This window comes from Coccinella septempunctata, chromosome X (genome assembly GCF_907165205.1).
Source record: "Coccinella septempunctata chromosome X, icCocSept1.1, whole genome shotgun sequence".
Lineage (NCBI taxonomy): Eukaryota > Metazoa > Arthropoda > Insecta > Coleoptera > Coccinellidae > Coccinella > Coccinella septempunctata.
In genome coordinates, this window is record NC_058198.1 from 14,666,475 (window position 1) to 14,687,354 (window position 20,880).

Consider the following 20,880-nt stretch of genomic DNA (forward strand, 5'->3'; position numbering starts at 1 on the left):
AAGTTAGTCTTTGCTTAAATGACAAAAAAAACCGTTTTCTTGCCTTCCACAAGAAATAATAATATTACTTGTATTATAAGTTGAGTCCTGGTGGATACATGTAGAAACCACCATTTAAAAAAAATAGCAAATAGATATTCAATGAAATATATTGAATTTCATGTATTCTCGACCTCAAAATATAAGTTTATTTTGAATGAAATTTTCTAATTTGGGCCTGAAAGGGTTAAGCATTTTTCCTTCAAAAAGAATAAAAAAGTAAATAAATTTAAAATGGCTACGGAAAGAATAGATTTGTCTATTGCAGAAAAATTTGGCATGCTATTACCTCAATTTTCAGGTATAGAAAATGAGATGCATTCGTTTATTCAAAATGCTGAAGATTATTTAATGATGTTCGCTAATGAGAACCAAATTGTTAAAAATTATTGCTTTGCTGTTGTAAAATCGAAATTAATTGATAGAGCTCGTGCTGAAGCATTAACTTCCGATATTCCGAATAATTGGGAACTTCTCAAACAATTTCTCTATACTAAATTTGGAGATCTTATCAACCTAGACGTATTAATCCACCAGTTACAATTTTTAAATAAAAAGCCACATGAAGATTTATTGAATTTTATAGAACGCATAATTGCCTTGAAAATACGAATTAATTATCGAATTGATGCAGATTCAATGACTGATCCAGAAAAATTACTGTATAAAACGAATATTCTAAAAATTTGCAAAACAGTGTTAATTTCAAATTCACCCTCCGTATTAAGAACGCATTTAATTATGCATAATGACTATAGCTTTGATGATACTGTAAATGCTGTGAAAGATTATATTTCTAATTTAGAACAATACGAATTACTCGATAGAAGCAGACGGAATAAGCCTCAACAGATTCATAAGAATAACTTTTCTAATAATTTTAACCAAAATAATCGAAAAATGAATTTTACACATTTTAATCGCCCAGCAAATAATTACAATCGTCCTAATTTTAATCATTTTAATCAAAATAATCAAAGAAATGCGCAATTTCCTTCGCAACCGATACACTTCAATCAACGTCCAGTAAAATATAATTATCCGACAAATCAGCAAGTATTTGGAAATCGATATAATAAAAATGATAATCAAAATGTTTTTAAACCAAATCCTAATTATCGAAATAATAGTCCTCCAGAAAGAATGAATGTCTATTCAAAGCAGAAATTATCCTCAAAAACGTCCAAATTATTCTTCACAATATGATATAAATCCTCAAAGAAGATTTGTGAATGAGAATCCGAAACCTAATTTTACGTTTGAAGAATTAACGCATGTACAATCTACTTCTAAAGATCCTGTTCGTTATCCTAGTAATGAAAATTTTCACGAAACGCCTCAAGAAGAGCCATTGGCTTAAATAATTCATTAGATCATTCTAATCAATTACCTTATATTGAGTTTTCAAATCCAAAGTGTAAATTATTAAATGATAGCGGATGTTCAGTTTGTTTAATAGATCCAAAATTTGCATACAATAATTTCCCTAAGAATATTTTCAAAGAATCGACTACATTAACTGCTTGTTTTAGAAAGCAAACTTCTGATGAAAAAGTTTTACTACCATTATTTTCAGAATTCAGAACAGATGATTTTCATCTTTTTATTTTGTATAAATTTCATAAAAATTATGATGGTTTAATTGGTGCAGATTTCTTGAATAAATACGACCTTAACTTAGATTTCAAAAATCAAATTATTTTTAATTTAATGATAATTGTCAAATACCTTTTTACTACCAACAAGTTTGTCAAAATCAAACAGAGATTCCAATTGATTTAAGTCATTCAGAACCGAAATTTAATAGTCAATTAATGAAAATACTGCAAACAAATGAAGAAGTACTTCAACTTCCTGGTCAACCCCTCAATTTTTCAAACAGAGTAAAACATAAAATTCGTACGACTGATGATGTCCCTGTCCATTGTAAAATTTATAGATATCCTGAAATTCATCGCGAAGAAGTGAAAAGTCAAATTAAAGACATGTTAGATAAAAAGATTATTCGACCGAGTATTTCCCCATGGTCTTTTCCAGTTGTTATTGTTCCAAAGAAACAAGATTTATCAGGTAAAACAAAATGGCGTATGGCAATTGATTATAGAAAATTAAACGATAAAACAATTGATGATAAATATCCTCTACCTCAAATTGAAAGCATACTAGACAAATTAGGAAATAAAAAATATTTTACCGTGCTTGATTTAGCATCCGGATTTCATCAAATAGAAGTTGATGAAGATTCAATTGAAAAAACAGCTTTTACTGTTGAAGATGGTCACTATGAATTTCTAAGAATGCCTTTCGGTTTAAAAAATGCTCCGGCATCTTTTCAAAGATTAATGAATGACGTTTTGAAAAAATATATTGGAAAAATATGCTATATTTACATGGATGAAGTTATTATATTTTCTGATACACCCGAACAACACTAAGCTGACATTCATACTATTCTTGAAGCTTTACAGAAAGATAATTTGAAAATACAATTAGACAAATGTCACTTTTTCAAAAATTAAATTGAATTTTTAGGACATATCATTACCCCTGAAGGAATTAAACCCAATCCAAATAAATTAAAAGCGGTTAAGCATTTCCCTATTCCTAAAACACAAAAAGAAATTAAGTCATTTCTTGGTTTAGTTGGTTAATATAGAAAATTCATTCCTAATTTCGCGAAAATTACGAAACCATTAACGACATGTTTGAAAAAAGACGCAAAAATTAATGTTATAGATCCGAAATATATTGAATCCATTGAAGTATGCAAAAAAAATTTATTGAATCACCCTATATTGCGATATCCGAATTTCAATGAGCCCTTTGTGCTTAGTACCGACGCATCAGGTTTTGCAATTGGAAGTATTTTATCTCAAGGTAATCCTCCGAATGACCTACCAATAGCTTATGCAAGTAGAACATTGAACCCTGCAGAAACGAGATATAGTACAATTGAAAAAGAACTCCTCGCAATAGTTTGGTCATGTAAGCACTTTAGACCCTATCTATACGGAAGAAAATTTACGATATACACGGATCATAAACCTTTGACATGGTTATTTTCTTTAAAGGAACCAAATTCACGCTTAATGCGATGGCGTATTAAATTAGAAGAATATGATTATGACATCAAATATAAGAAAGGTTCAAATAATAATGCCGATGCCCTTAGTAGAATTGTTTTGAATTCAACCGATCATTTGAATTACGAAGAATTTTTGAAACTTTACGATAAGAAAGAAATTGAAGAAAATTTTAATGTTCAAGAAAAAGAAGGTAATTTATTTAAAGCCCCTAAGAAATATGCGTTAGCCCATTGTGTATCAAAAGATTTTCATATGAATAAAGGTATTGCTTTAAAGTTTAAACAAAAATACGAAGGAATCAATGAATTAAAATCGCGAAATAAGTCAACAGGAGAGGTTGCTTTTATTAACCGAGATAATAGAAATATTTACTATTTGATAACGAAAGAATTTTATTATGAAAAACCGAAGAATGAAACAGTTTTTAAAGCGTTAATAGATTTACGGAAATTATGTGAAAATAATAATGAGAAATATTTAGCGTTACCACGAATTGCGTGTGGTCTAGACCAATTGGAATGGTCTATAATTCTCAAAATGATACAATTCATTTTTTTCTTCAAATATAAACATAATGATATATAATATTCGAAGTAAAAATAAAAAGGAAGTAAATAATAAAAATATTGATTTTAATGGTATTGAATACGAAGAATTTATGAAATTGATTAAAGAAGCTACTTATGAAGAAGTAGATGAAGACGAATTAGCGTCAATGATTAATCAAGTTACTGAAGAGGAATTAGATGAATGTTTAGAGCTCTTGAATGCTCATGATAAAAATACTAATAATCCGAATCAGAATATTAATAATGAAAATTATGATAATGAAGGAACTCACTTGAATGAAAATTATAATAATGATGATAATAATGAAAATGATATTGAAAATGATTTGAATCAAGATAATGATGATGAAAATGATGATTTTCATGATTTTACTGTCCATAGCAACGTACAAAATCCAATTTTAGAGTTACCATATACGGAACGATGTTTAAATGCATATCCTTTGCAAATAATATTTAAAATAGCATCAAATTATAACGTTACCAAAACGAAGTTATTTGGAGATAAAATAAGATTTCGTGTTTTGATAAATTCCATTGATAATGATTTATTAAAGAATATGTTCGTCCTGAAAAACCTTACACGATATATTTTCAATCCGAAGAATTAGAAGAATCCCTTATTAGAATCCTACAAGACAAATTCGATTATAAAACTATTAAATTTAAAATTTCTAAAATATTTGTTGAAGATGTTGAAGATAAAGAAGAACAAATTTTACGAATCCAACAATATCCTGAAACCAAAACTAGTCATCGTGGTGTAAGCGAAAATTTAATTAGTTTAAGACGAAAATATTATTGGCCTTATATGAATAAAGATGTGCGAAATTATATTAACTCATGTGAAATATGTCAGAAGAGTAAATACGAAAGAACTCCTATACAACTTCAATTCAAACCTAACCCTATAGGATCGGAACCCTTTACACATGTTTATTGTGATACCATAAGATTTGGTCAAACCTATTGTTTAAGTATAGTAGATTCATTTTCAAGATTAGGACAATGTTATCCTCTAATTCAGAAAACAGGAACGGAAATAATTGATAAATTAATAATGTATTTTAGTCATTATGGTGTACCCTCTAAAATCACGTGGATTAGAATTTAAAAATAGTGTCGTTCAAGATTTTTGTAAAGTACATAAAATCGAAATTCATTATATCACAAATTACAATCCAAATTCTAATGCAATTGTGGAAAGATTTCATTCAACACTAATTGAGCAATTACGTACTATAGATGATAAAAATTCTACTTTTCAAAATAAATTAGCTCTTGCTTTATTAAGTTATAATAATTCTAATCATTCGAGTCTAGAAATGACTCCAATGCAAATAATCAAAGCCGATTTAAATTATTCATTACCCATTGAAAAAACTCATAATGAACAAATACAAGATTATGTTGAAAATTATGTGGAAAATCTCAATGATATTTCGAAAGAGTTAGAAAAAAGAAAGCATAAAAGTATTAATCGTTTGGAAAACATAAATCAGAAAAGGTCCGCTGAAGAAGAGCATCCATTAAATGATAATCCTACTTATATTAAAAATCCTATCACCAGAAAACTAGATCCGGTATTTAAAAAAATAGATGCTCGAGAAATTGATTCACATCGTATTCAAGATAAAAAGAATGAGCATATTTATCATAAAAGAATTCTCAAACAACGAAAGAAAAAATAGTTTGTTTTGTTTCAGACATAATGCTCCTGAAAACGAGCTTCCTTCTTATATTATGCGAAATGATAATTTTGATCACTCCCTTTGAAATAGTTCCAATAGAAAATAATATTTTGCCTATTTTGCTAGGAAAGGCTTATGTTACAAGAAAGAATTTGCAATTAATCTATCATATTGATTTAAAAAAGATACAAGATATAATTTTTAAATATCAAGTAGAAATTGAAGCACTGAAGCATCGACAGTTGGGTTTTGCAGCGACAGCTAATTACGAGTATTTATTACATACTAATGAAATTAATACTAATACATTCGAGGAACTTTTAAATGAAAAAACTAGAATTAAAAGAGGATTAATTAACATTGGTGGCAAGATTTCAAAAATACTATTTGGAACATTAGATTCTGATGATGAAGAACTTTATAGAACTTATTTTAATAGCATAGAGAAAAATGAGAAGACACTCATGAAGAATCAAAAACAGATCGCGACTATAGTAAATGACCTTAAGGATAAATACAATGATAAATTTAAAAAATTGAATGATAATCTTAAATTACTGCAAATTGTGCCAGCATTGAGGGATGTTCAACAAATGCATCTCATGACATTTGAAATCAAAGATATTAAGAATACATTAGATGAAATTCAGACAGCAGTTAGTTTTGCCAGATTACATCTCTTACATGAATCTATTCTACCGTATACAAAATTCGTAGAATTAGTCAAAAATGTAACTATTATTCCAATGCATCACATCAAAGATTACTATCAATTATGTCATACCAAAGTTATTTTCAAAGACAAGATCTTACTATTTCTGATATCAATTCCAACAATTTATGAAGATAGTTTTGATTTACATAAATTTTACTATTTGCCTCAAAACAATCTCACCCTTCCCTTTACCTATCCTTATTTGCTCTCACAAGAAGAGACATTAAAATGGTCAACAAGTGAATGTCATCCAGTCGAAGATGATTTCCTCTGCGATCAAGACTCATTATCCAAGCTTCCAATATGTATGGAAAATATCTTGAAAACCCACTTCGAAAACTGTACAAGACGAAAAATGGTTCCTACGTCAAACCTCAAGTTATTAGAAGATGGAAATATCCTCTCCGTGGAAAATACAAAAATTAAAGAAGATTGCCCTCGTCAAACAAAATGGCATTTTGTTCCTCCAATCGCTATTATACGCACAAGTTGTGTCGTCAGTAATGGTCAAAAAGAAATTTCCCCAACTGCAGTTATTAGTGAAGAAAAATTCATCGTTTTACCCAAGATGGTACCTAAATACAAATACTCCAAGAGAGAAGATGATGCTACAGAGGATGAAGAAATCCCAGATATCCATTTAGAAGAGTTAGAAGGATGGAACTTCCAAAATAATAATCATACATTTTTAATAATTTTAATATTGATAATTTTAGCAATAATTGCATTTTTAGCTTTTAAATATTTTAATAATCATTTTAATTGTAAAGCTACTCCTTTGGGAGATACCTTTATCCAAGGTGGGGAGGAATTACATAATCCTAACCCTTATTAACTTAAATTAGACTTTTGTTTGTTTCCTATTTGAATCTACATATAGCCATACAATATTAATATTACGCAATAGTGCACCTGCATCCTTATCTCTTTTAAGATAACCCAATGTTATAAATATCAATTCATTCAGGATGCAAGAGGAGAATTAATTCAGAAGTCAATCAGTCTCATTACATACCAGTGTGAATGCAGCCACGAGTTCCAGCCACGCGTTTGCCTCGGCGCCTCGGTGAAGCGGTCGGCCCGATCGGGGTGTATCTTGATTCGTAATGAAGGCTGGTACGGGATTGATATTGAAAAGTGGTAATGAAAATGAAATTTAACGATGTTCTCGATAAGGTGTGAGGGTACTGAGTATCTACAACCATTCTGAACTATTACTAGGAATGAATGACGAGCTAGTGGGTCAATAAAATGGAAATTTTCTAGTTTCGAGTAAAATCGAGATATTTGAATTTTTTTTTCGGTGAATATATTCTATTTACAATGCTCTTCAATACCTATATACCACCTGATTTTGTCGGGCACGAATTCACCCCCCACTACCCCCAACTTGTGTGTTTCCGAAAAATTATGCTAAGTCGGTAAAAATTGAGATATTTGAATTTTTTTTTCAGTGAATATATTCCCTTTAACATGCTCTTGAGGACCTATATACCACCTGATTTTGTCGGGCACGAATTCACCCCCCACTACCCCCAACTTGTGTGTTTCCGAAAAATTATGCTAAGTCGGTAAAAATTGAGATATTTGAATTTTTTTTTCAGTGAATATATTCCCTTTAACATGCTCTTGAGGACCTATATACCACCTGATTTTGTCGGGCACGAATTCACCCCCCACTACCCCCAACTTGTGTGTTTCCGAAAAATTATGCTAAGTCGGTAAAAATTGAGATATTTGAATTTTTTTTTCAGTGAATATATTCCCTTTAACATGCTCTTAAGGACCTATATACCACCTGATTTTGTCGGGCACGAATTCACCCCCCACTACCCCCAACTTGTGTGTTTCCGAAAAATTATGCTAAGTCGGTAAAAATTGAGATATTTGAATTTTTTTTTCAGTGAATATATTCCCTTTAACATGCTCTTGAGGACCTATATACCACCTGATTTTGTCGGGCACGAATTCACCCCCCACTACCCCCAACTTGTGTGTTTCCGAAAAATTATGCTAAGTCGGTAAAAATTGAGATATTTGAATTTTTTTTCAGTGAATATATTCCCTTTAACATGCTCTTGAGGACCTATATACCACCTGATTTTGTCGGGCACGAATTCACCCCCTTTTACCCCCAACTTGTGTGTCTGAAAAATTACGCTAAGTCGGGAAAAATTGAGATATTTGAATTTTTTTTCAGTGAATATATTCTATTTACAATGCTCTTCAAGACCTACATACCCACTGATTTTGTCGGGCACGAATTCACCCCCTTTTACCCCCAACTTGTGTGTCTGAAAAATTATGCTAAGTCGGGAAAAATTGAGATATTTGATTTTTTTTTTCAGTGAATATATTCTATTCACAATGCTCTTCAAGACCTACATACCCACTGATTTTGTCGGGCACGAATTCACCCCCCACTACCCCCAACTTGTGTGTCTGAAAAATTATGCTAAGTCGGGAAAAATTGAGATATTTGAATTTTTTTTTCAGTGAATATATTCTATTCACAATGCTCTTTAAGACCTACGTACCCACTGATTTTGTCGGGCACGAATTCACCCCCCACTACCCCCAACTTGTGTGTCTGAAAAATTACGCTAAGTCGGGTAAAATTGAGATATTTGAATTCGTGCCCGACAAAATCAGGTGGTATATAGATCTTGAAAAGCATTGTAAATAGAATATATTCACTGAAAAAAAAATTCAAATATCTCAATTTTTCCCGACTTAGCGTAATTTTTCAGACACACAAGTTGGGGGTAGTGGGGGGTGAATTCGTGCCCGACAAAATCAGTGGGTATATAGGTCTTAAAGTACATTGTAAATAGAATATATTCAGTGAAAAAAAAATTCAAATATCTCAATTTTACCCGACTTAGCATTATTTTTAGGAAACACAAAAGTTGGGGGTAGTGGGGGGTGAATTCGTGCCCGACAAAATCAGTGGGTATGTAGGTCTTGAAGAGCATTGTAAATAGAATATATTCACTGAAAAAAAAAATTCAAATATCTCAATTTTACCCGACTTAGCATAATTTTTCGGAAACACACAAGTTGGAGGTAGTGGGGGTGAATTCGTGCCCGACAAAATCAGGTGGTATATAGGTCTTGAAGAGCATGTTAAAGGGAATATATTCACTGAAAAAAAAATTCAAATATCTCAATTTTACCCGACTTAGCATAATTTATCAAACACACAAGTTGGGGGTAGTGGGGGGTGAATTCGTGCCCGACAAAATCAGTGGGTATATAGGTCTTAAAAAGCATGTTAAAGGGAATATATTCACTGAAAAAAAAATTCAAATATGTCAATTTTTCCCGACTTAGCATTATTTTTAGGAAACACAAAAGTTGGGGGTAGTGGGGGGTGAATTCGTGCCCGACAAAATCAGTGGGTACTTAGGTCTTAAAGAGCATTGTGAATAGAATATATTCACTGAAAAAAAAAATCAAATATCTCAATTTTTCCCGACTTAGCATAATTTTTCGGAAACACACAAGTTGGGGGTAGTGGGGGGTGAATTCGTGCCCGACAAAATCAGTTGGTATGCAGGTCTTGAAGAGCATTGTAAATAGAATATATTCACTGAAAAAAAAATTCAAATATCTCAATTTTACCCGACTTAGCGTAATTTTTCAGACACACAAGTTGGGGGTAGTGGGGGGTGAATTCGTGCCCGACAAAATCAGTGGGTATGTAGGTCTTGAAGAGCATTGTAAATAGAATATATTCACTGAAAAAAAATTTCAAATATCTCAATTTTACCCGACTTAGCATAATTTTTCGGAAACACAAAAGTTGGGGGTAGTGGGGGGTGAATTCGTGCCCGACAAAATCAGGTGGTATATAGGTCCTCAAGAGCATGTTAAAGGGAATATATTCACTGAAAAAAAAAATTCAAATATCTCAATTTTTACCGACTTAGCATAATTTTTCGGAAACACACAAGTTGGGGGTAGTGGGGGGTGAATTCGTGCCCGACAAAATCAGGTGGTATATAGGTCCTCAAGAGCATGTTAAAGGGAATATATTCACTGAAAAAAAAATTCAAATATCTCAATTTTTACCGACTTAGCATAATTTTTCGGAAACACACAAGTTGGGGGTAGTGGGGGGTGAATTCGTGCCCGACAAAATCAGGTGGTATATAGGTCCTCAAGAGCATGTTAAAGGGAATATATTCACTGAAAAAAAAATTCAAATATCTCAATTTTTACCGACTTAGCATAATTTTTCGGAAACACACAAGTTGGGGGTAGTGGGGGGTGAATTCGTGCCCGACAAAATCAGTTGGTATGCAGGTCTTGAAGAGCATTGTAAATAGAATATATTCACTGAAAAAAAAATTCAAATATCTCAATTTTACCCGACTTAGCGTAATTTTTCAGACACACAAGTTGGGGGTAGTGGGGGGTGAATTCGTGCCCGACAAAATCAGTGGGTATGTAGGTCTTGAAGAGCATTGTAAATAGAATATATTCACTGAAAAAAAATTTCAAATATCTCAATTTTACCTGACTTAGCATAATTTTTCGGAAACACACAAGTTGGGGGTAGTGGGGGGTGAATTCGTGCCCGACAAAATCAGGTGGTATATAGGTCCTCAAGAGCATGTTAAAGGGAATATATTCACTGAAAAAAAATTCAAATATCTCAATTTTTACCGACTTAGCATAATTTTTCGGAAACACACAAGTTGGGGGTAGTGGGGGGTGAATTCGTGCCCGACAAAATCAGGTGGTATATAGGTCCTCAAGAGCATGTTAAAGGGAATATATTCACTGAAAAAAAAATTCAAATATCTCAATTTTTACCGACTTAGCATAATTTTTCGGAAACACACAAGTTGGGGGTAGTGGGGGGTGAATTCGTGCCCGACAAAATCAGGTGGTATATAGGTCCTCAAGAGCATGTTAAAGGGAATATATTCACTGAAAAAAAAATTCAAATATCTCAATTTTTACCGACTTAGCATAATTTTTCGGAAACACACAAGTTGGGGGTAGTGGGGGGTGAATTCGTGCCCGACAAAATCAGGTGGTATATAGGTATTGAAGAGCATTGTAAATAGAATATATTCACCGAAAAAAAAATTCAAATATCTCGATTTTACTCGAAACTAGAAAATTTCCATTTTATTGACCCACTAGCTCGTCATTCATTCCTAGTAATAGTTCAGAATGGTTGTAGATACTCAGTACCCTCACACCTTATCGAGAACATAGTTAAATTTCATTTTCATTACCACTTTTCAATATCAATCCCGTACCAGCCTTCATTACGAATCAAGATACACCCCGAGCGGGCCGACCGCTTCACCGAGGCGCCGAGGCAAACGCGTGGCTGGAACTCGTGGCTGCATTCACACTGGTTCATTACATAGAGTAGTCTCTAGTCACTGTTGTAAATTTCCAAAATAAAGTTTGTGTTTCTAAAAACGGAATTTTCATCGTAAAAAATATAATTATATGAATTTGAAACTGCTTAAATTTTAAGGTTAAAAAAGACCTTTTATGGACTTAAACCGTCAGCAAGAACCTGGTTTAAAAGGGTAGAAGATTGTTTATTGAAACTTGGTTTTAAAAAGTCTTTCCATGAACATTGTTTATTCCGAGGTTTATTCATAAAATCAAATGTGAATTATAAAATATTTGTGGCTTTATTTGTGGATGATTTTTTCATATTTTCGAATAGCATATCTAGTGTAAAAAATTTAAAAATGGAGTTGAGTAAGAATTTCAAATTGAAGGATTTAGGCCAACAGAGGCAGTGTTTAGGAATGGACATTAAAATAGAAAAAAATAAAATATGTGTTTCTCAAGAAAAATTAATAGTAAATTTTTGTACCGATTTGGTCTGGAAAACTGTAAAAATTTGGTTGTAACCCTTATGGAAGTAGGTTTGAAACTTCAAAAAGAAAAGGATATCCAGATTTCATATTCTGTTATTTACTTCAGTTAAACAATTGCTATTCTAAAACATGCTAAAATCATGTGGATTGATGTATGTTAAAGATGATTTTGATAGAAGAGGCTATGCCGACGCTGACTGAGCATCTGATAGTTTGGATCGAAAATCTTATAATGACAGCCAAAGTGCTCAAAAACTTTCTGAGAATTGTGTTTATCATAACCGGTGTGAATACAGCGGCCAAAGATAGCAGACCAAATCTCCGGAAACACCCGAACGCTGACGCCAGTGGCGTACAGACTGATTCAGTTTGCATCATGAGAATTGGATGTATAATGGGAGACATAGTTCAATTATCAGTATATTGAGGACTTCAAATCTTCAATCGTTGTTTTTTCAGATTAAATCGGATATTGAGCGTTCGAATCGGATAGGTTCATTGAAATTTCTACCCTCCAACTGAGATTACACGCCATGACATCCACGATTTTTATTGGGGCCTTGGTAATTATGAAAAGCAAAGAAATTGGTTATTGTCGTGTGTCAAAAAGGTAGACATATTGCGAAGAAAAACAGAAGCAGAGTATAGCAGACGACATAATTCCTATAAGTACTTTATCAATTGGGACGATAAAACACTTGAAGTGTGCCAGCAGTTTTTATTAAAGACGCTAGATATTTCGCAAACGGTTATGCGATATGCAATGAAACATGCTGTACAAAATACATGTAAAAGTGATCATAGAGGCAAACACGAACCTGTCAACAAAACAAGTTCAGAGATGATCAATAAAATACACGATTTTATTGAGCAGTTGCCAGCTGTACCATCCCATTATTGTCGAAATCAAAGTAGCAGAAAATACTTACCACAGGAATTGCGAAATGTTAGTTTCTTGTACCGGATTTTTATTAAACATGAGGAGGTAAATGGAAGAAGCAAGAAAGAATGTGTTTCACTCAAAGTGTTTAGAAAAGTTTTTAACAAAGATTTTAACCTTGGGTTCCATTTGCCTAAAAAAGATAAGTGTTCTTTGTGTGAGGTACGAAAAGATAAAGAATATCAAGAAAACACTACGTCGAAAGAGGAGTACGACAAACATTTAAAAGACAAGGAAGAAAGTAAAGAACTATTTTTAGAAGATCAAAAGAAAGTCAAAGAAGTCTCAGATTCAGTTTGTTCCAGCTTTGATCTACAGAAAGTCTTAAATACTCCCCATGGGGATAACATGTTATTGTACTACTCTAGAAAATATTCATTTTACAATGAAAGCATATACGAAACGCCATCGCAAGATGGATACTGCTTTTTGTGGGGTGAATCCGATGGTAATCGTGGGTGCAACGAAATATGCACCATCATTTACAATTACCTAAAAATGTTAGATGATAGAGATATTAGACATGTTATTTTGTACTGCGACAGCTGCGCCGGACAAAATAAAAATAGAGCAATGTTGGTCATGATTCACTTATTTTGGCAAAAATCAAAAAATATTAAAACCATCAAAATTGTATTTCTTTTACCGGGGCACACCTACATGCCTGTGGATTCCATACACGCAGTTATCGAAAGGTTCATCAAAAATAGAATTATATGGGCCCCTTCAGAGTGGAGCACCATTATAGGAAATTGCAGAGTTAACCCGAGGCCATATAAAGTTATAAAGCTTGAGCACTTTGAGTTCAAAAATTGAAAGAAGCTAGGGGATGAGCAGCTCGTCCTTACAAAAACAGGGCTAAAAATGAATAGTGTAAGACAAGCTTTTTTTCAAAAAGGATCACCGGAAGTCGCAGTCAAATATACCTATGACAGAAGTCCTGAATACGATTTGTGTTTTGAGTTGAACTACAATAAGGGTGGTAAGTTGGCCCATGTTACACATTTTAATGCAATAACAAAAGAAAATTTTACACTGGATAAGCTTTTGCGTTTAGGTATATAGGAAATTCCCGTGTTATTAAGACTTTATTAAATACAGACTTTTTTTAGATATTTTTAAGCCAAACTACTGTCAATGAACTACAAATAAGAAAATTAATACATATTTGCGGGTTATCCTATAGTTTTTCTTTGTTTAAGGTCGAAAACGACAAGAAAAGGCCTTTTCTGAACCTGAAAGAATTTATAAGCAACTGCTTTCAATATCCGAATTAAAAAGAAGGGATTTGGATAAACTTTGCAAAAACAATGTCATACCTGCCAGGTTTCACGATGAATTTTTTAAACTGAAATCAAAGTCTTCTGTTCAAGATGAGTTAGCAAAGAGTGATGCAGAGGATGACAAGGAGGATGAAAGCTCCGAATCTTAATAAAAAATAATATGTATTTTTTACTACTTAGTAAGAATTTAACAGTTGATTTCTGTAACGTTATTTTATGTGTTTTTTTTTATAATAAACGATAACTTTTAATTCTTTCCATAATAATTTAAGTGCTACAGTTTGCCGCTAAGCTGACGTATCTGGGTACTTACGTTACATTTTTGATCAAGACTTCGATAACTTTCAATTCTTTCCATAATAATTTAAGTGCTACAATTTGCCGCTAAACTGACGTATCTGGGTACTTACGTTACATTTTTCATCAAGACTTCGAGTTTTATGATCCTGTAAAGTAACGTAAGTATCAAATAACCACTAAACCTATACAAAAACTTAAAAAATTCTTTTTTTTAATTAACTGTGGACATCAAAGAATCACCCTGGAAAATTTTGTACAATTTAAATAAGTTTAACCAGGTTAAATTAAAAACACGTTTTTTCTGCAAAATCGTTTTTGGTGACTTACGTCACTTTGGCAAATACATATCGATATGTGAAAAGATCACTTGTCATTGTTTTGTTAGTTGTCCATGCTTCAACTTGAATAAAAGTTTAGTCTTTGGCGAGATAGCAATTCGAACAGTTGTCTGATTCCACCCGATCCTCGATTTTCAATATTTAGAAACATCAGAAATGCCAGCCGATTTATCGACAAAAAGTCTGAGTAAAAATAAGCATCATAATTTCTTAAATAAGATGGGTGTTGTTATGTTGCAAACTTAATTAATATTATTTTGTTAAGTGGTGGTGTTGTAATGGTAACAAAATAATTATTAGTTATTCCCACTCTCGTTCCCACTTGATTGTTATTCTATGATGATTCTGTTCTATGATTGTATGTACAGATGAGCAGATGTCGAGATAATAAAAAAGTAAGTATTTATGCAGCAACCGGTGTGTTTTATCATTTAATAGGTCTATGGGCAGCATGCAAATTTATTTTTGTAGTACATATTTGACATTTGTATTGTATGCTTTATGAAGATAACCTATATGTTGATCTGTGTTCTATGACTCTCTATGATCTAATAACCCAAGGAGATATCATATATCTATTATACCAATATTGATAACACGCGTTCTAGACTACGACAAAAAGTGAAGACAAATCGTTGGGAGGAATCCACTTGTACGCAGGCGCGAATTTGAAGTTCGAAAATGACAGTCAAGATATTGGTTAGGTTGTTTTTATTTTTGACATTGGATGATTGAATGAATTCGAATGATGATTTATTTCAAATTCTTGTACAAATTTTGAGAAGAATTTTATATGAGGCGAAAGTTAATGAATATTAAATTCATCGAGAATGAATGTGTTTTTTCAACTTTCAGATGAATCAAGGAAAAAAGATCAAACCAAATAAGTGCATAAGAACTATTCACGCTATTATGATATGTGAAATAATAAGTGCCGAATAGGAATGGTATTGTCCATACTCAGTAAACTGAAGAGTGACATAATAACAAGTTCGTTGTATATTACTGTTTCATACCAGTTGCAATATTGCGTGTACGTGTAAACATCATACTTATCTCACCTCCTGAATTTCCCTCCTTGTAAATCTACTCAATACTCAATAAAAAATATTATTGGGTCAACATTTAATGTAATATGTAGTTATATTATATCTAGGTATATAAAAGTACAGAGTGCTCATTAAAAGAGCCATGGTTTCTGTAGAGTATTCGAAATATACTGTACGCAGCGCGATAACTAATATAGTTGAAATATGAGTTATGTAAACCATAAGCAGATTTGTTCCAACTCGTGGCATTCGATTTAGAGAACTTATGTGAATGAAGTGTTTCCTACAATTAGCGAGTTTTCTTTAATACATCACATTTTGATTATTGGAATAATGAAAAGTGAAGAAGGACAAGAGGAGTTCATAGGTGGGAGTTCAAAAGTGACAAAAGGAGTTCAAAAGTGAGTAAACAAAAAATACTGAATTTCAAGTTCATTTGAATTCGGTTCGGAATTGGATAAATTTCCAAGCCAGTTCAAGTTGTGCTTGTCAACATAATAAAATTGGATTAATTTCCAACTTAGTTCGAAATCAGCTTGTTAACCAAAGAAATTGAATAAATTTCCAAGTTAGCTTAAATTGAGCTTGTCAACTGAATAAAATTGGATAAGTTTCCAAGTTAGCTTAACCCTTTCGGTCACCGCGTACTCATTTGAGGACATACTATTTCATGGCTGATATTCACGAATCTCGCTATTAAGTATGCTTTGCAAACATTGTCCTTAAATGGGTACATATGTAGTTTGTATTTGTCGCACATAGCGATATCTAATTGCTAGTGGTTCAACCAGTACACGCACCCCATTTCCGTGTTCTAGGGAGAGCGTGATCTGGACATATTGATTTCGGTTTCATTGATCATGGGATTCATCGATCTATATAATAATTTTTTTTCATGGTGGTAAAAGTACATCATTCAGTGGGAAAGTGAGAAATTATAACTGGACCAAAAGGTAAGAGAGTTTTCGAAGAAGTTCTAAGCGTCCTCATTTGGGGACATCGTGCAGTGTGGGAAGTATTATATGCAAATACTGATCAAGTAAATACCAGCGTTAGATATTTAGGAAGTTAGGTTGTTTTAGTTCTCGATGTAACTGTCAAATATAGATAAGCCATCAATGAAGAAAAGAGGTCGACCTAGTAACCAGAGTCCAGTACCATCGAGAGGTCCTTCGAAAAGAGCAGGGGTTGAAGTCCGTCCAGCATCAGAGGTGTAATTAGACAATGTTGGACATCTCGCTTTAGTCAGCGATAGAATATCGTTCGACAGGTGTAAAAAACCAGGTTGTAAAGGTAAAACCAAATTTTTTTGCGTCAAATGTAATATACATTTATGTCTAGATAGGAAAAAGAATTGTTTTTTTGACTTTCATTATGCAACCAATAAAAAATAATTGTTCAATTTGTGTTTTCTTCCATATAATATGAATTCTTAATAAACTAATAAACTATGATTTATAGCTATGATTAATATCTTACTCGACAACCTTCTGATCACAGTGTCCTCATTTGGGGACATGCCATAACTCCTGATGGGGGCGTTTTGGGGTTGAAATGAATATATGAAAAATCCTAATTGAAATTATAGGAAAGATTCCATAGGTCCAAAATTTTTTCAATGATAAAACAAAACTTCGTGACTGAAAGGGTTAAATTAAGCTTGATTCGACGGAAGTCCATTGTGAGGTGTTCAATCAATGTAAGGGGGTGAAATTAGTGAAATTGACATCAATGAGAAGATTTTAGGTTAGAGAATAGGGGGGGCATCGACAATTATTATAAATCATAGAATTGTATGTGGATTAGTAATTTAAAAATTTAAAATATAAGAGGATAATGGAAACATTAACAATTTTTGAGAGAAGGTGGAAAATTATATTAGCCTCCCCTTTTTTGACGACATCTCCTACCAAATATCTTATGTTCTAAAACAACAGAATGTTGGTTATGCAACCCAAAATAACAATTCTGTTAGTTCTAAGAGGTTAGTTTTAGTTCAAATGTATCGTTATTAATTGTCAATGTCAGAGCAAAAAGACGCGGCAATTTTTCTACATGTCTCAGTAAGTGTAAGTCTTGATGCAAACGTTGATGCGTTATGAGTGTATGTAAATGCTCCACAAGTATGTAATAAACCATAAAAAGGATTCAACGTTTTTCTCTGAACCTCTAAAATCAACAGGTTATGGGCCCAGTTAACCGAGTGAATTGCGGAGTTTGAAAAGTGAAAACGAACAAATTCTAGAAAGTTGGAACTTATTACGGTTAGACTGTGGTGCGGAAAATCTCATAAAGCGGGAAGAAAATGGCGTCCGGAAGTACGATCACAGTGAAGCCATTCGACGGAAACGGGTTTGGAAATTGGGAATTTAGAGTGAAACTTCTGCTAGAACATCACGAAGTACTAAACGTAATTACCGAGGAACCCCCAGTCGGTGACGAAACAGTTGCTTCTGCTTGGAGAAAGAAGGACCTACGAGCAAGAAACTTGATCGTACAATGCTTGAACGACAACGTGCTGGAGATGATAAAGGGCAAGGGAACGGCCAAGGAAATCATGCAGACACTGAACAAAACTTATGCAAAAAGTGGAGTAGCTACACAGGTTCAGTTACAAAGTAAGCTCAGGAATATGAATTTTACTAGCACAAATTCATTGAACGAATTTATCATTGAATTCGAAAAAACAGTATCAGACCTGAAGAACTGTGGAGGAAACATGAGTGATGTTGAAATGATAACTCAATTATTATCTAGCATGCCGACCACATTTCAAACAGTAACAACAGCGATTGATATCTATTTTTGTCAGAATCAAAACGCAGTCACATTAGACTTTGTGAAATCGAAGCTGCTACAAGAGGAAGAAAGACAGAAAAAGGAACAAGGACACGGAGAATCAAGTCAAGCTTTTATGGCACACAAGAAGAATTGGAAAAAGCCCGTGAATAAAAACCACGAAGACACTCGAGAAAAGAACACATTCAAGTTTCGATGCTATTTCTGTGGAGCGAAGGGCCATAAGAAGTCTGAATGTCGTGAAAGGAAAGCTCAGAATACTTGTAACCTCACTGAAAAAGATAAAGAAGAAGATATATGCTTCATAACCTCTGCAGGTACAGAAACAATATTAGAAACAAATAATATTGTCAATTTCATTATAGACAGTGGAGCGACAAACCACCTGGTCAACACCAGTATAGGAAAATATCTGACAGATGTCAAAGATATACATTGTGAAATAAATGTAGCCAAGGTAGGAGAAACCATTATAAGTAGAAGACAAGGAACGTTGCATGTAGAGACTGAGAAACGAGGGGTCTTTCACTGCAGAATTTTAGTGTACAAAATGATGGAATTGAGGCGGAATTGCACGGATTTCTATGGAATTACACGGAATTATATCGGAATTCATTAGAATGGAACTGAAGGACATTTTATAGGAATTCAATGGAATTGAACGGCATTCTGAAGGAATCGTAAAGGAAATGAATGGAATTGTACAGGAATTGAATGGAAATGAACATGCGCAGAAAGATGCTTTTGCATAATCGTGTCACCTAAGAATCGTTTTGATATAACCTATAAAAGTACTTTTTTGTGAAGTCGATGATGCTCAAGCAAAGTAGACATATCTCCATCATCACTTCAGTAATATTTAACATATTATACAAGGTGGCCATGTCAAACAATCCATAGTCGAACATTGCCATATATTGAGTGTTTCTGGAAAGTGTGATTTTAATTTTATTTATGAATTAATATGGCGTTCGTTTCGATGTCGAAAACTATATAGTAGGAAGTGATGGGTGACATGCATTGTGGACGAGTTTTCGAATTTGTCATAAATGTCCAAATGGAAGCCTTCTAGTCGATTTCCCAAAAAACTTTTTTATTTACGGAAATATTCGACTGGAATATTTTACGCGGGCCACAATGTAGGTATAATATGTTGAATATATTTTCGAAATGGAAAATAATAGGGATTTTTCCTAAGTCATACTTGACTCGAAAATAAAAGTCATTATGAGTTTCTCAAAAAAATATGCCACTCATTTTCCTAAATATATTGAGTCTTAGGGTAAAATAATTTTAGTTCATAAGTTCATTCACCTATTTCGCCACCCTAATTTTTTCAGCTTTTTTTTTGGTTTGAAGAAATTCCCTTTAGATTAATTTTCGCTGAAATAATCTTATTGAGAATAAATGGCTGTATTGCCAATAATACAGTTCTACTGATATTTCGATTTTTGGTTCGATCTCAGATTAGATGCACTAGTAGATTCAGTCTAGGATAAATTATACTTCAGATGGAGCAAGACGAAACTTTGAGCTCACAGCTTGGGAACATGAGACATATCAAAATTCGTACTTATTTGACGGCAACTTGATATGATTCACTGTTGGTTTCGACAAAACTGAGTGAAGATGATTTCAACAAAATAAAGAAAAATTTATTTTTTTGTCTTAGGTTTTAATGTTGAGTTAGTTATACAGTGTTCTTTATAGGTGATATTTATTCATTCGAATTTTTATTTGTCCTAAATACTTATAGTGGACAACACACTCATGTTGAGTTTTCACTGAAAATTACTGCGATAAATTTAACGGAATTTAGTGGAATTGAACAGATTTATGATGAATTTAACGGAATTGTGATGAATTGAATGGATTTAGGTGAATTGAACGGGATTTTCCTGAATTTAGTGGAATTAATCTCGAAATTGGAATTTTAGTGTACAAAAAACGTCCAGTGATAGACCCCTCGCACCCATCACTTCCTACTATATAGTTTTCGACATCGAAACGAACGCCATATTGATTCATAAATAAAATTAAAATCACATTTTCCAGAAACACTCAATAAATGGCAATGTTCGACTATGGATTGTTTGACATGGCCACCTTGTATAATATGTTAAATATTACTGAAGTGATGATAGAGATATGTCTACTTTGCTTGAGCATCATCGACTTCCCACTTAAAAAAGTACTTTTATAGGTTATATCAA

General features: G+C 32.9%; 2 protein-coding genes across 3 annotated transcripts in view; one reads left to right on the forward strand and one right to left on the reverse strand.

Annotated features, from left to right (window-relative positions):
• The window catches only part of LOC123322008 (protein ALP1-like), an 89,373-nt gene that overhangs the window by 62,884 nt on the left and 5,609 nt on the right, over positions 1–20,880 (reverse strand). The gene's annotated exons all lie outside the window — the stretch shown is intronic.
• On the forward strand, positions 12,287–14,623 carry LOC123322007. Of its 2 annotated transcripts, none has more exons than XM_044909821.1 (2): positions 12,287–13,880; positions 14,101–14,623. In XM_044909821.1, exons 1-2 carry the CDS (start codon positions 13,763–13,765, stop codon positions 14,328–14,330), a joined length of 348 nt encoding a protein of 115 aa, XP_044765756.1. In that variant the 5' UTR covers positions 12,287–13,762; the 3' UTR covers positions 14,331–14,623. Both variants share the same exon structure in this region; 1 of them encodes a protein (XP_044765756.1).